Below are 16453 nucleotides of genomic sequence, written 5' to 3'. Positions count from 1 at the left end.
TACAATGCGCAATGTTGAACTGCATGATATGAGGAGTGATATTGGACAGAAAATGTGGATGCCCAGGAAGTAGAGCGTATGGAAGCTATGTATGTATATAAAAAATGGTTGAATAGATACGCTGCTCTCTTGTGAATATTTTTTTTTAAAGGAAAAGAAGAAAAAGAGTCACAACTGAAGTGAAAGCAAATCTCACTTTATAGTCCCTATGTAACTTCACGGTCCGGCTCGGAAACGGGAGCACCGACGGAGGTTGCACATTAAAGATAGCCAGACCAGGAAAGATAACCGGGGTTTAGTGACAACTTTTTTTATCGTGAAAGCAGAAGGAGGCGTTTACATTTGAAAAAGACGGCCATTTGATCCTTTAGTCGTTGGTTTTCCGACGGGGAAAGTAAGGAATATCAAATAAGCCGGAATATCCGATGGACTTGAACGCAGCATAGATCAGTTTCAGTTAGCCGCTCGGCAGTTTAGCCAACGGGCAGGTGTGTGTCCGCCTTTCCTTTCTTTTTCGTGTCAAATGCCGGAAAACTCCGGACGTTTGTCACAATGCGGAGCGACTGGAATATTTCCTAGCTTTCCTAAAAACAGATGTAACCCCCCACCTCGCTCCTTCTCTCCCTCAAAACAAGCAAAAAACAAAAAAAAAGAAGAAGCAGGGAACCGAGCTCGGTGGTGGGAACGCGGCAGGTGCATCCGGGGATTTCAGAGGCTAACGACGGCTCACAACATTTGGGAATTCAGCTTTTTAACGTGTCGTTAAAAAACACCAAGGTATGTAACATAATTTTTTTATTCTTTTTTTAAAAAAAAAAAACATATATATTTTTTTGCATTTAGACCAACTTCCCTGCTGGCACTTAGCTTAGTCTTCACCCAAGCCTTTGCTAACTAGTCGGCTAACTGTCAGTTAACCTCCGGTAAACCCGAGCCGAGGGGAACCCCGGTGTTTTTTACGCCTCGGCGGCTGCTTTATGCTAGCCGCCCCGGCGTCTTCAATCCGGCCCGGGGCGAGTAAAACCCCCTTTCCTCCGCAATATCCTCCTCCTCCTTCGCGGAGCAGATCCGCAAAAAGACACCTGTCGTTTTCACCGCACGCAAAACATCCCGGTGGTTTTGAGGCCAGAGCCCGGTGAGTTGATCCCGAACCAGCCTTGTTCTGGCGGTTAGCGCCGGGCCTACAGCGGCTGGAAGGAGTGGAATAAATATAAACTAAATATGTATGTACTAAATATATATGTACATCTATTTAGCAAGTGCATTACTGCGACTTCTCTGTAAACCGGAACCGAAAGTGTGTCACAAATCGAAACTGTATCACGATAGCCACGTATTGCTGGTTACAAGTCACTTTAACTGAGATAATTTCCTTTTTTTTAATCACAACTAATCCTCCGGATGTTAGTTGTCATCCCTTGCTTCAACCCGTGTTTAATCTGAGAATTAATCCAGCTGCACAATGTTTTGACAGCTCGGAGTGCTACCACTGTAATTGTTAGGACTTCAAGATATACGTTGTTAATTACAGGTACATAATTGTTGCGTAACGTGGAAACGAACATCACATTAATCATGTTGATAAACAATATCTGCTGAGGCAGTGGACATAATCTGTCATTGTTGTGGAATTGCTATATAATTTAGCTGCTCTCAGTCAAAGTAGAAAGAAAAACAACTAAAAGCAGCATTTTGATTCAGGAACATGACCCATGACCCAACATTTTTTTTCCCTCTGAGAATGATCCATATTGGAATCGAATCAGAAATATTTGCCTGTCTAAATGTTTAGTAGGCACCCCCCACCACAAGGAAAATAAGGAAGGAAACTAAGGTACATAAATAACCAGCATTCACTTTATACATAATTTTATCCAACCCTGTTTTCAGAACTTTTTGTTTTATCTTTTCCACCTCGCGTTAATCATCATTCACCTCTAATTAACCCCTTGGGGAGAAATTTGTTCCAAATCATGAGCCGTCCACCAGTTAGGGGTTCAGTGTCTTGTTCAACAACACTTTGACACACTAGCAGGATCCGGGAATCGAACCAGGAAAGTTCGGTTCATAAGACGATTGCTCTGCCTCCTGTGCCACGTCGACCCATAAATTCTTCCATGTCTCCTCAGCTTCTCTCGCCGCACCTCTCTGGCTCCACGGTGGAAACACTGACATGGCCTCTGGCCAGTCAGAGCAGTCCAGCGTCCTGCAGGACGAGCTCACCTGCCCGGTGTGCCTGGACCTGTACCGGGACCCCCACTTATTGCCGTGTGGCCACAACTTCTGCAAGGCCTGCTTGGATCGCCTGAAGCGCCAGGGGGAACGAGGACGCTTTCGCTGCCCCGAGTGTCGCGAGAGCAACCGCAGCAGCACCAACTTCCAGAAAAACTTCAAACTAGCTAACATCGCCGATGACTATCGGCACCGGCGCAGAGCTCCCGCCGCAGCCGCTGCCGCTCTAAAGTCCAGGGAGTCACACGCTGCTTCCCTGTCGAACGCCCAGGCCAGGTGCGTGTCTGCTGTTCCGTGTGACTATTGTCCTCCCGCTGCTGCAGACGCCTGCGGCGTCGGTGCCAGCGGGGATGCGCCCGCGGTTGCCGTTGCATCTATGGACGGGGACGACGCCAAGGAGGATTCTGCCTCCGCTTCTGCCGCTGTGTTTGCGGTCAAGACGTGTTTGAAGTGTGAGGTATCCATGTGCCAGGAGCATATTAAGCCACATCTGGAGCTACCGGCGTTCCGAGAGCATCTGCTGACTGAACCGATGAGTGACTTCTGGAAGAGGAAGTGCCCCGATCATGATGAGATATACAAGTATGTGCTGTAAGAACGTTTCAGGGTGCAAGTCTTCAGATGTCATTTCCCATACATTTTTGAAACGCTGACCCTCTGCAATCATGGTCGGTGCCGCTATGGCAGCACATGCAGCAAAATTGTCAAGTTGAACTATTTTAGGCCAAATCATGGCATTTCCCTTGACCTAGCCAAGCCTCCCTAGATTGATTTTCGTCCCTGGCTTCATGTAGTTGTTTTGTACACTTGTACATAGCACATTTTAGGAAGAGGTCAGTGCTCATGATTCTGAGCATTTTGAGAGGAGAGTTTCTTTTTTTTGATTGAAATTTCCGTTCTGTTTTGAATCACCACAACTGTGCTATCCACTGTCTCCATTTGCCAATGTGATGTTTTCTTTTAACATTATTGCAAAATGACCAAATACCCCATTTAGTGTTTCCGTTCCATACTCTCTGCGATAGTTTGTGTTTCCAGTGACCGTGGGGCAGCGCTGCGGTGATGTGACGACGTTTCAGCAGGATTTGGATTTGACACGGGTTTGTTTGCTTTGCAACTTCAGATACTACTGCATGGAAGACAAGGTGTTGGTTTGCAATGCCTGCACTATAGAGGGAGGTCACTTGGGACACACTATCAAGACCCTGAAGAACACCATGAAAGATCTAAAGGTACAACACTCGGGGTCAGGGAACGCTGTGTTTCTATGGAAAATGACTGGAACATTTTTCTTTTTCCTATTAAATGTAAATGCCGTCCGAATGGTTTTGAACCTCCTGCAATCGAGCCGACCCCTTATTGCAAAGCTAAATTTGGACAAAAGTGAAATTATTACATTCTAGTATTTTAAAGACTGGCACCAAAGTAAGGTCACATTGTTTTACCCGCACAAAGTACTGTGACGTGTCTGGAATCCCGATGAATGGTTAGTGTCGGCTGTCCGACCGCGAGTGACCGTGTGAATCAGTGACAGTCACATGACCTCGACGGTCTCCCTTTTGGAGAGAGAAACTCATTTCCTGTGCTTCTGTTCTCTTAAACTTTACAGGATGTGCACTGAATTCAGTGCACATCCTGTCAAGATGTGCTGCTGCAGAAGTGACTCCAGTCAGAACTGGAAGAGCCTCCGTGCACTTCTTGTCTTCATTTAATATCCATAAAGTGGATATTTTAAAATGGTATTTTTATGGATATTTTGGATAATGGATATTTTAAAAATGGCCCGAAGTTGACTTTGACCCTTTGCATTTTTACTTTGAAATTTACATAATGTGTTTGTCTCATGAGAGCGTCTGATTACTTCGGTGAATCACGTCACACCTCTTTGCCACACAAAGTGCATTGCTGCTTTTAAGCTTGTGTGTGTGTGTGTGTGCTAATGAGCATTGATAGTGGAAATGAGATCAGATTTTCTAGAAGGCTTGATCTGAATATGTTGATTTGATGGCTTGATTTCTCTGTTGCCTTTTAAGTGATAAAAAGGGATTGTGGTTTAAACATTATCAGAGTCTGACTCTCCTCTGTCTGGATATTGTCAATTGCCTTGTGTGTGACTCCCAGCCAATAAGGTGTTAATGTAAAGAATGTTAAGTGTCAGACGAGCAGGACTGTTGAGCTGATGGAGCTGCTGCAGTATGTATGTGTGTGTGTTTGTGTGTGTGCGTGTGTGTGTGTGTGTGTGTGCATGAATTCTGTTAAAAAGATAAGCATTGATTGACAGGTTTGTTAGAAGGGCCTGGAGAGGTCACACCTTGTGCTGGGCTCACACTAAGATTGTCACGGTCACAGACCAAAAATTGAAAGTCAGAAGAAAATTTTAGGAATTCTATTGGAGTGGCGACGCGCTCCCATCATTTAGATAGTTAAATTTCAGGATGTAATCTAAGTTGTTTTAGATCAGTCTTTTCCTAGTCTTGGGCTTACCATAATATCAATATACCTGTTTGAGTCTGTCAGTCGTAACAGTCACGTAACACATTCAATAACCAATAGATGAGCTCTAACAAAACTGGAAACAGGAAACCTGGTGGACAAGCAATCGCCCGGCAGAAATGCTATTTGTTGGCGGTATGGATGAATGGGAACTCTCCAACGCGCATGAGCAGAGAAGAAAAAGTGATGGACTGAAATAGCAGAGGCTATGCAAAAACATCGTATGCTGGGAAAAAAAAAATGCTCAAAGAATCCAGTTGTAGTCAGTCTTAAATAGTGACCCTGTAAGATTCACAGTCTTTGTAAAATCTCAGTCTGAAACTAGGCTGCACCTAAAAGCTTGAAAACAAGTCTTTAGCTGTGAACAAGTGTGAGATGCTAGTTTTCCAAGAGTCTTTTCAAAGTGTTTTAATGTACGGGTAGCATTGGTGAATTGCCTCATGAACACTCTGTGTTGCCTCTGTGTTCTCGTGTTCTCCAGAGCTCGTTGGATAAGCAGCTGTACAGGGTTGAAAGGAAATACAGCATGGCGGAGAAGAAACTGCACGAGCAGAGGGAGAAGGAGAGACAGAACGGGGTAAGAAAGAGCTTCGGGGCTCAGGAAGTCGTTAACTGCAAACTCTGATTGCAGGGCCTGTTATGGCTGATTCAGCATTCCTTACATTCTGATGTATCAAATATTTTAAACCATTTCTCAGGGTCAGCAGTTAGTTATAGTTTGTCCCCCCCCTCCCCCCCCCCCATCAAACAAGGACTTCTCTTTCTTCCCCATCTAGAAGTTCATGGACAACTCCGAGCGTTGCCTGACCAGGCTTTGTGACGAACTGAAGGCCAGAACTCTCCGCTTCACCACACGACTGCGAGAAATCACGCGCGCCCACTGTGACACCAACGGCTCCGCCATTCAGAAGAACATCTCCAGGATCGTCCAGGACCAGGCGCGACTCCAGGAGGTCCGCTGTGGCATCGAGAGCCTCATGCAAGAGAACGACCCCTTCCGCTTCATCGAGGTGAAACAAGTCTCTCCACCCGGTCGGACTGTCAGTGTTTCCCTCTTCTGTCATGTTAACCACACACACACACACACACACACACACACATTACTGCCACCTCATTTCAAAAACACCAAGTTCTTAATCGTTTTTCATTCAAAATCTTTTTTCCCGCCTCCTCTCTCTTTCAGGCTTACAAGACGACAGGAAAACAGTAAGTTCTGTTTTCATAATTGCTGAGATGAAGACTAAATCCCCGTCCACCTTTGAAATCGAACCCGAGATGACTTCTAATCCGCGGCGTGTCTGGTTTTCAGATGCCGCACCCAACTGAGAAAGAACATGTTCTACCCAGAATATGTCGACATGGAGACGGAGGTCCTTGGAGTGATGATGGAGGAGGAAATGAAGAAGTTCATCAACGAGGAGCTGATATGTCACATCGACGATGTCATCAGTTCGCTGTGTAAGAAGGTTTCACTTTTGAGTCGTCGACTTTTAGAATGAGTGTTCCATCACTTGATTCTTTCAGATGACTCCCAGAAAGCACAAAGGACTGAGACACAAAACAAACAAATATCGTAGTTTATTTTGTAACCCGAAAATATAAAAATGCTCTTTTCTCCTTGACTTCATCGTTTGTCAGTTTTTGAAAGGTATTTCCTCTTTCATGCCGCCCATCAGGTCAATTCTCAGGCGTGGAAGAGGAGGAAGAGCAGGGAGAAAACGAGGAGGAAGCCGCGGACGAGGACGACGAGGATGACGACGATGACTTGGATGACAGCAGTGAGGAAGAAATGAGGAGCGAGGGGGAAGAAGAGGAGGAGGAGGAGGAGGAAGACGACGACGAGGAGGGAGACATTGAGGAGGGACAGTACCATCATTTAGATGATCTTTACAGTCCAGGGTATGAGGAGGAGGAGGAGGAGGAGGAAGGGGAGGAGGAAGAGGACGAGCATGACGACGACGATGACGAAGAAGACGACGGCGCGGCTGAAGATTGAGACGATGTCCTTTAAGCAGAACCATGTGAACAGGCGAAAGGATTCGCACGAATGTACTATTCACAGCAATGAAAGCACTTCTGACCTCTTCGTCCTCAGACCGCTGACTGGCAACGACAGCTGGAGGCTTTTAAGGACCACGCCAACTATTCGGAAATTGTCCATCGCTGCGGTACGATGAGAGGAGAGAGGCCTCTTAAATGACCTGCATGAGAGAGCTAGACATTGGCCTCCTGCTAGTTAGCTTAGCACTTTGACCGGTAGCCCACATTAGCGGTAGCCTACCTTCGTCAGCCTTCAAATATCCATTTGAACGCTACCGGAACTAACGGCCCAGTTACCCTTCAGGTGGTAGTGTTGTGAAATAATGATGATAGAACGAAAAAATCATTTTAAAGTTGTGATTTGGTCGGCGTACGAACAGAGGCGACGAAGCTCAAAGTCAAGCTACGTAGGCGTCACCATAATGTTGTAACATCGGCATCATATCTATCATTTTTATCGTCCGTAAATACTCTCAGCTGATACTTTTCACCGGAAGTAGTTCCAGCTGTATTTACTTTTGAATACACAACATCCTGTAATTTGACACTTCCATGTCATAACTCGTCACATGTACGAGTGACTGCACGCATAGTTCTGGACTTTGTGTAATGTGTGTTTGATGACTGAATGGAAGAGGGTATTGTGCTAAGTTGACTAGCAGGAGGCAGACTTCTGTCTGTCGGTCACATGGCTCGAGTCCTAAATATCAGACTCGTGACAAATGGAGGAATTTCCTATAAAGTTAGCATTTCTTTAAAAGTGCAACACTGTATTTTGTCTCATGTAGAGTAAAGTAAGAGATTTTGAAGACTTTCCCCTCTGGTCCTATAATACGATGAATACAGTGATCGAGCTGTCAGCCAGCTCGATCGTAAACTAACTGCACTGAGAATGTCCACAGAGTCGACAGGTCAACTGAATAGGTGCTTTGTATTTTAGGACTTTTAACACAAACAAAACTGAATGTATAACACAAGAATGTAAGTCAAAGTGTCACAAACCGAATCAGCCAAACACACCTGCTTCTCAGAGCTGCCTGATTTTCTACAATTTGTTAGGAGTTTCACAAAACAACAAATTTGCCTTTACCGTATTGATGGTTTTTGATATGTTTGGGAGAAACAAAAGTTATTCTGAGTTTGTTTGAGATCTCGATGCAACGCTTAAGAAAAGAAGTCGCCTCTCTGGTAAAGTTCACATTTAAGATCTCAGTTCAGGACTGGGCGACATGTGACCTGAGATTCTGTAGCCAACAATTTGCTCGATTAAGTCTTGTTTGCAGATTTTTTCTGATTGTTTCTATTCATGCTTGACATTGTAAGCCAAAGAATTAGGATCTGTTGGGAATTCATGTGCATGAACACAGTGATCATTTTGTTTGCTTGGCATGACATTAAAAAGAGAAGAAGCGTACTAGTAACAGTTTACAACGAATACAGGATCACTTTGCTAACAATAGCTGTTGTTTAAATACATTAAGAGGTTCGACAATGTCTAAATCTGCCTATGCACTGTTCATTTTGTTCCTAAAATACATCTAGTTTCAGGTGATGTTGAGGTTTTTGCACTTTAATATAAAAATGCTACGTTTGGCCGAAAATATTTGAATGTTTAAAATGCATTTTATTTTGATACAAGTAATTTTGTGAGATGCCAAACTGAAATAGGTAATGTGAAATAAAGCCTGTCGAAATGTGCTCTGTCACATGGTCATTCTTTTATGTCTTTTATGTCTTTTATGTCTTTTATGTCTTTTATGTCACTTTTTTAAAGTCAGCAGAGTACCAGCCAATCAGCCCCAATCAGTTAAGGCTCCATGTTTATCATTCATACTGTCTTTTTCCAAAATTACAACCAATTTATCCATTTTGGGAAAAATCAATAGGTAACTGACTGTTGAACCTCAACCACTTCAAATTGTATGAAAATGTTTTAAAAATGATGAGAAAAGAGGAGGATGTTTATGGTTGCTTTCCATGGAACAAAAAGAGTTTGAAATAGCCGCTAAAATAGGACGTCAACCTTGTAAAACAAGTGGTCTCTGAAAAGTAGATCAGTACTAGAATATGTGACTTGATATTTGGTTCTTAAGAGTTAGAAATGCGAAAAACTTATTTCAAAGGAGCAGTCTTTTCATAAGCTTCAAAATAAAAATGAGATATCAGTAGAAAGAAGCCACTGGACACTGATTTGTGTTTCTTTCAACTAAAAACAAGTCGGCGGAACCTTAGTCCGCTGCCTCGTTTCATCGACGGACAAAAACACTGACGGACCGGTTTCCTGTCACCACTTCCGGAACTGCGCAGTCGGGGCCGCTGCTAGCACAGCGGGCGACCTCAAGGTATTAGCTAAATGTAGATTTAATTAAAAACGGAAAGTAAGCGTTTTTCTTCAGTGGGGAAATATAGAACGACAACGAATTATTTCATTCTAAAGGTAACATAGATGTTTTATCCTTAAGCTGAAACCTTTGTTTTTTTTTCAGTTAGAGGACAAATCATATTTCTTCCACCGTGTGTTGCTTCAATAACTAACGATATAGCTAATATAGATTAGCGTCTTTGCTAATGTAAAAGCACGGCAGGTTGAATTGTTGTTTTCCAAAGTTGAAGTAGCGCGATTTTTGATGACTGTCGTTCAAAGGTGGCAAACCATAAAGCAGTTGAAAGTAAACTATGTTTATTCACTATACATGGATTGACAGTTCTTATTCTTCTTATTGTTCTTGTTCTTATTCTTATTCTTAAAGATGCTCGATTTTTCTTTGTATTTGTTTCACTGGGTCAAACTTAGAAGAGTTGACTTGAAATTTTTTTACAGTAAACTACCAGCATAGACTGTGATCCAAACTATAATTTCAAAAATTTTTATTTAAAATTGCTATTGGTAGTGGGTTCGTCATATCCAGGAAGTGCCAGCAAATCCCACCACCAAAGTTAGCAAGGCGGCTTCCAACTCCTGCAAGGAGTCCAGAAGTGTTTATCTTGCCAGAGGAGAACAAACCAGTATCTTGAACAAACGCGTGAAAAACGAAGCCACCCTGGATGATTTTGAAGGGTTGCCTCTCCATCCATGCTGCCTAAACAGGGAGGTCCAGACTTTCTTCTCCCATCAGCCAGGAGAAGCGTCTCTCTGAACTAGTTTTAATTCACTGTCTCTATTATAAAGGTGTCTCATTTTGCTGCGTTGCAGATGTTTTTCTTGCGGCAGTCAACGGTCCTGGGTCGAGCCCTTTCGTTGTGTCGGTAAGTTCTATCAGGTTACAAACAAATCATTTGTCCTATGAATCGTGCACGGACATGTCACAACAAAATCTTCACTTTTTTTTTTTTCAATCTCGAATATTCGATGCACTCTAATACTTGTACTGTTGTATTTAAAGGGCTTCACAGCACACCCTGCTCCCTGTTTGGGGTAAGTATTTTACACTTTGCATTTATATCTATCTATCTATCTATCTATCTATCTATATATATATATATATATATATCTATATCTATATATATATATATATATATATATATATATATCTATATATATATATATATATATATATATATATATATATATATATATATCCGTCCTTGTCCAATTCATGTTGTGGAATTTAAGTGCCAGAGTTCTGGGTGGGTCTAGGTTATGATGCCTTGTTATGCAAATGGTGGAGTTGAACAGCAGAAACTAGGTCAAAGGGGGTTGTTATGCTAATGGGGGTGTTTTTTAGGCGGGCGTGAAGATACAACTTTTGGGGATTTACCTGGACTAGAATCTGAAAAGATGAAGCAAAACTTGTGAGAATGTGAAACAAAGGAGTGAAAGCTGTTGGATGACATGGACCGAGGCTCAGGTGGATGTTACCGGAGGTTGGTTTTGGTTGTGGATCTTTCCGGGTTGTTTGGAGGGTGCAGATGGCCCCAGTGTGCGTATTCGTCTTGGTATTGATCCTGGCACTGTGTTGTATGGATTGAAAGGTTGCGGCTTCTCTGTTCAGAGGTGGTTTTTCTGTTTGGACAACAGGTGTCACTCCTTTGTTTCACATTCTGAGAAGCTTGACTTCACCTGTTCCTATTCTAATCCACGTCAATCCAGAAAAGTTATACCTTCATCTTCAATTAAGGACACCTCCATTAGCATAACAATCCCCTCTGACCTAGTTTCTGCTGATCAACTCCTCATTCGCATAACAAGCCATCGTAACCCACACACGCCTACAACTCTGTTAGTGATATCAGGAACCTCCCCACGGGCCAATAGAACTCAAGAAGCCTCTTGGATGAGCAATGAAACGTCTTTTTGTAAATAAAATCAAGTCCGGTTGCCACGACAAGTAGATATTGACAAGAATTCACCATGACCTGGATGACTGAGAGTCTCCACAGACACCATAATATATCATTTTGCTGTTTGCAATTTTAAAATGTTAGAATCTCATACCGGACTTGTCTTCAGAAACAAATGTGGTGTTTATGTAAGTGGTTTGTAATGTTTCAGGAGGCGTGTCCGTCGTAGCCGAGAGGCAATACAGAGACATGCCGACCCACGGCATCGGGAGGTGGAAGTATCTTTTGCCCAAGGAAGCGGTGAGATGCTGCTTTGTTTTTCTTTTCCTATTTACTGTTACTTTATTGTTTGTGATGTACCGAGCTGCTATGAAAAAATCCGTGTCCCCTGTGAGGAGTAATAAAAACATCTATCTGTCAATCTAACCAACATTAAATGTCATATTTTGTGGGAGTCCACGGTTCCCCCGGCACCTTGTTTCCATGTGCAACAGCAACGTAAAGGAAATATCACCGTCAGCTGCTTTTCATTAAATTTCCCAAGCCACGGGGACCAGCCCTCCAGACTGACGTCCAACCGCATATCAAGATCTGAACAACACTGGTGTTCAGCTGTGAATGCAGACACAATGCAGATTTGAGCTTTCTCTACAAAGGAAATATATATTTATTCATTCACTATCTATACCGCTCATCCCTGCCCTGCAGCAGCCAATCACAGGGTCACATATAGACACATTCACTCATTCATGCGTCATAGAGATTTACCTTTCACGCTGTCATTCACAGGTCATATATAGACATACAACCGTTCACTCTTTCATTCATTCACCCCGATTCACCCCATTTTTTTCCCTCCAGCCGAAGAAAAAGAAAGACAAACACCAGATGAAGCGGATCACCGCCGCCACGGACACGGCGTACGGGACTCTGAACGTCAAAGTGTCCGGCCATGACATGACGCTGGTGGAGCATTTCTCCCAGCACATCCACAACCTCTGCAACCGCCTCGGCATCAAAGTGTCGGAAAGGTGAGGTCACGTAGCACGCTAATGCTAACCTCTGTGTAAATAGGACTTTTTGAATTCTTTTCCATTTGTTCCGCCCAGCTACGCTCTGCCAACCAGAAGCACGGAGGTCATGCTCATGCAGGAGCACGGGACCAAGCTGTTCGTCGACGCCGTCTTGAAAACTCACGAGCGCGTCGTCCAGGTAAACACGAGTCGGCGTTTTAACGTCCCGCTCGCACCTGCGTCTGTTGACGCGCGTTCTTCTTCTTCTTCCCGCAGCTGAGCAGCTTGGACACCAAGCTCTGCGCCGTCTTCCTGGACGTCCTTCTACGCAACCAGCCCGAGGGAGTCCAGCTGTCCGTCAAGGAGGTGAGTGCAGGGACGCGTCTCCTGTCGTCACACTGCCTCTGAGATTTGCCTGGGATGAATTGAAAGGAGTTTGGTGGCTCAGTGTCCAATCAGGATCTGTAACCACGGTAACTGACCCTTCTGGTTTTACCATGTGCGGCCACTGGAGGGCGCAGCGTGTCAATCTACATGATAAGATACGGTTGAATTGCTGGCTGGGAGACTCTTGGAGACACTTGGAGACTGGCGCAACTTGACTTAAGAGCGCTTCGGAGTTCTCCAAGATACAAGCTGCTGCTCTGTCGATTTATTTATTTATTCATTCCTTCATTCATCCATCCAACCATTTATTTATTTGTTTGTTTGTTTGTTTATTTTATTTTTTTTACATTTTTATTAATTAATTAACCAACTAACTTAAAATGTAATTAATTAACCAAATTAAAAATTTAATTATTTAATTAACCAAAGTAAAAATGTAACTATTTAATCAACCAAATTAAACATTTAATAATTAAATTTAAAAAGTAATCAGTTAATTAACCAAGTTAAAATGTAATTAACCAGATTAAAAATCAAATAAATTGATTAACTAAATTAATCATTTAATTAATTACAAAACGATTAATTATTCAACCAAATTAAAATATAATTAATTAACCAAATTAAGCATTTAATTAATTAATTAATTAACCTAATTAAAATATAATCAATTAACCTAATTAAGAAAAATAATAAATGAACTAATTAATTTATTTGGTTTGTGATACTAATAGAGATCTGAGTTAGAAGCGAGTGCAGTGGGTGTTTCGATGGCGATGTGGCCGCCGGTGTGCGTGAAGTGGTGTTGAAAAGCAGTGGAAAGCGCCACCTGCCCAGTTGAAATTGTGAAAAAACATGAGCGATGTGTGCGTGTTGTCGACTTGTCCTGGAAGAGATGGAGAAGTTGTTGTTAGTGAGATACGGTGATGCTAAGCATCATCAGCTGGAGACATTTATGGGGATTTGGTGCAGCGGACGGCGGGAACGTCAGTGGACGAGGCGTCGGAAGAGTCATCGAAAGCCGGTCGGGCTCTGCCAATAAATGAAGTTATTCATAACTTATTGCAAAGTGTGCTCTTTACATTTAGCACACACTGTTGTAGTAAGTCTGTCGTGAGTAAGTTAAATTAAGCAATAGAGCACCAAATGTAAAACTCCTCTGCCACCGAAATCTTTGGTAAATGCACTTAAATGAAACCAGTTTATTTCTTTACATTCTCTTTGATTAAATATTATTATTATTATTATTGTTCATATATTTTATTACTCATTTTAAATTATCTTAAATTTATTAAGTACATTTTCTCATATAAATACATAAGAAAACCAGAGGTCTGGAATGGATTAACACATTTTCACTTCATTTTAACTGGATTATTTAATTTGATATACAAGCAAATAGAGTTTAGAGCAATAGAACCATGTCAACTCTAAATTTAAGGTAGGACTGAAATGTGAGTGAGGTATGAATTTGTGATTGTTGAGCAAATACCACTATTTATAAAGTGCAGCTGTATCAAAAGAAACATAAAAACAATTAGCTTTTTAAATTAGGGAAGGTTTCGACCTTTGACATATTGTATGTCACACAAGTTGTCACCTGTGGCGCCTCCATTCCCTTCTCAGCACACTGAAGCCGACTTCCAGGCTCGCTTCAAGTCGCGTCCAGAGCTGGAGGGGCTCCTCGCCCAGATGAACCAGTAGGAGCAGCGGCGGCGAGACGCCAGACTCGAGGGGGCGCCAGGGTTTCGAGAAAGAAAGAAAGGAAAAAAAAAAAAGGCAGGCCTTGATTGTTGGTTCATTTTTTATCTGTATTCCCTGGTCTGAAAATAGATGGATTATTTGCTATTAAATACTTGTACATATTCATAACTTCTACAAAATAAAATCCTGAATTTTGTTTTTTTTTTTTACCCTCAAGTGAATTTTTTTTTTTTTTAATGAGATGGATCATTGCGTGCTTCTGCTTTAACCCAGTTGAAAAAGAGGAGGAAGGTGTTTTGGCACGATCGTGTGGATTCATTCATTCTAGAATGACCGCTTTCAACCACATACAACGCGATACCAAGACGGTTACACACACACCAGGAGCATCTGCACCCTCCAAACAACCCGGAAAGATCCACCACCAGAACCAACCCAGTAACGTCCACCTGAGCCTCGATCCATGTCATCCAACTGCTTTCACTCCTTGGTTAAGTTGGAGAACTTGCACCTTTATCCCCACCTCATAACACCCCCATTAGCATAACAAACCCCTTTGACCTAGTTTCTGACGATCGACTCTACCATTTGCATAACAAGCCATCTTTAATTATTATACGATTAAATACTCTATTATACATTGAAAAGAAAGAACAAACCATTTTACAGGCTCAGTCATTTGTTTCACAAATAAAAGTACTGCACTTTAGAAACGTTTTTGTCAACAAACAAGTTCTGTACTGTACTGACAAATAATAATTTTAATCATCTATGTGAACAGAAGGCTTCAAATTGCGGAGATTGGCACCGCCCACAGCGACCCGAGTAATTGGATTAAACGGAAGAAAATTAGAAATGATTATGAAAAAACTTGCGGACAGTTGCAGCCCTTTTTGCATCCTTATTAAAACTTATCGCTGCTGTCGTCCTTATATTTTTTTTCTTCCTTCTTTATGGAACGAACGGAAGATTCATTCATTCCATAAAGCCGACCTACAGCCGCATAGCTTTTACCTTCCCTTAGCATGTCCAGAAGTTTAACTTTATCTGCCATAGATAGCATCTTCCGCTGCCTTTTGGGCCCTTTTGTCGCTCCAGAGCGTTTTGTCAACATTATGGGTTTTGGAGAAACTGGAAATCGCGAGAGAATTTGCACGTACGTCATGTAAATTCGGCAAGCTGTTTTACGTACGTGTACATATTAAACTGCAACGTTATTGACGCACAGGTAGAGAAGAAGCGGAGTGACTTTTTAGCCAATCAGAATGCAGAACACAATGCACGATGCAAATCCGTGAAGTAGCGAAACCGTGAAAATTAAACCGCGTTATGGCAAGATGGTTTCTTTGACTCCTCTGTCTTCTCTGGCCACAATACGGAGATCACTGTCTTCAAAACATTGGCCCTTGTCCTTTCAGGTGTAGGTGGATCAGGGAGTCCTGAAGTGGTGGTTCTCCTGTGTTTGGCCATCGGTTTGTGCGGAGGTTGTTTGGTCTTCAATGTAGACGCCACCACAACCGTCAGTGCAAGTGACAGCTTTCACCACATTCTTGATCTTCAACTATTCACCCTTTCAGTCACAAGTCATAGAGATGTAACCGTTCACCCTCTGTCACGCATTTGGGATACAAACATTCACCCTGTCATTCACATGACTGGGCTGTTTAGGTTGACCAATGAACCTACTTCCTGTTTGAGGAGTGCGGGAGGAACCCGGAGAACCTTTAATGAATGTGGGGCAGCCTGCTAGCTCTGGCTAATACACTCGCTGACTAGCCAATCAAAGAGCGTGTGACACGCTGACGTTACTGTAGCCTTCTAGAAGGCCTTGGTGTTACAGCTTGAAATCTGATTGATTAAGCATCGACACTTACTGTCATTTCCGGACTATAAGTCGCTACTTTTTCACACACTTTGTGCACTGCGGCTTAAACAATGATGTGGATAATTTATGGATTTTTTGGCTAATTTGCTTCACGCTTCATTGGATGGACTTTTCCTTGTCTTATTTATTATTAATCTTTTTCATCAGCTGTTTTACTCGCGCGGTTTGGAAAAAAAAAAGAATTTCCAGTACATATTTGTGGATGTTACCGGTAGTTATTTAATTAGAGAGTTAAAAAAATGTTTGTGGAAATATCTCATATAACAACATGGACACCTGCGGCTTTTTGACAAGCGTGGCCTATATATGCACACATATATTTATTTTGTTATTTTTAGCCCGTTTGGCTCATATTCAGATGCGCTCAATAGTCTGGAAAATTCGGTACATAAATCCACTTAATATCATGAAAAAATAA

General features: G+C 42.3%; 2 protein-coding genes across 2 annotated transcripts; both read left to right on the top strand.

Moving 5' to 3' along the window:
* The first annotated feature begins 329 nt into the window (after positions 1–329).
* On the top strand, positions 330–8466 carry LOC147223420 (E3 ubiquitin/ISG15 ligase TRIM25). Its single transcript, XM_086166485.1, has 8 exons — positions 330–777; positions 2130–2814; positions 3356–3464; positions 5207–5302; positions 5502–5735; positions 5909–5931; positions 6035–6183; positions 6402–8466. The coding sequence occupies exons 2-8, from the start codon at positions 2174–2176 to the stop codon at positions 6719–6721; spliced, it is 1572 nt and encodes a 523-aa protein (XP_086022611.1). The 5' UTR covers positions 330–777; positions 2130–2173; the 3' UTR covers positions 6722–8466.
* Positions 8467–9044: 578 nt separating this feature from the next.
* On the top strand, positions 9045–14314 carry mrpl48 (mitochondrial ribosomal protein L48). Its single transcript, XM_086165658.1, has 8 exons — positions 9045–9107; positions 9959–10011; positions 10149–10180; positions 11258–11346; positions 11908–12077; positions 12156–12258; positions 12336–12425; positions 14073–14314. The coding sequence occupies exons 2-8, from the start codon at positions 9959–9961 to the stop codon at positions 14148–14150; spliced, it is 615 nt and encodes a 204-aa protein (XP_086021784.1). The 5' UTR covers positions 9045–9107; the 3' UTR covers positions 14151–14314.
* The last annotated feature ends 2139 nt before the right edge of the window (positions 14315–16453 follow it).

The sequence above is a fragment of the Fistularia commersonii genome, chromosome 19 (assembly GCF_037954325.1).
Source record: "Fistularia commersonii isolate RoL2024-O1a breed Wild chromosome 19, RoL_Fcom_v1.0, whole genome shotgun sequence".
Taxonomy (NCBI): domain Eukaryota; kingdom Metazoa; phylum Chordata; class Actinopteri; order Syngnathiformes; family Fistulariidae; genus Fistularia; species Fistularia commersonii.
The sequence above is the reverse complement of the archived record's forward strand: the minus strand, read 5'-3'. Positions and strand labels throughout refer to the sequence as shown.

Coding starts and splice junctions, on each gene's coding strand:
- LOC147223420 (XM_086166485.1), top strand. CDS start 2,174: ATGGCCTCTGGCCAGTCAGAGCAGTCCAGCGTCCTGCAGGACGAGCTC. Junction 3,465..5,206: donor ACACCATGAAAGATCTAAAG/GTACAACACTCG, acceptor CGTGTTCTCCAG/AGCTCGTTGGATAAGCAGCT. Junction 5,932..6,034: donor TACAAGACGACAGGAAAACA/GTAAGTTCTGTT, acceptor TCTGGTTTTCAG/ATGCCGCACCCAACTGAGAA.
- mrpl48 (XM_086165658.1), top strand. CDS start 9,959: ATGTTTTTCTTGCGGCAGTCAACGGTCCTGGGTCGAGCCCTTTCGTTG. Junction 10,181..11,257: donor CACCCTGCTCCCTGTTTGGG/GTAAGTATTTTA, acceptor GTAATGTTTCAG/GAGGCGTGTCCGTCGTAGCC. Junction 12,426..14,072: donor TCCAGCTGTCCGTCAAGGAG/GTGAGTGCAGGG, acceptor TTCCCTTCTCAG/CACACTGAAGCCGACTTCCA.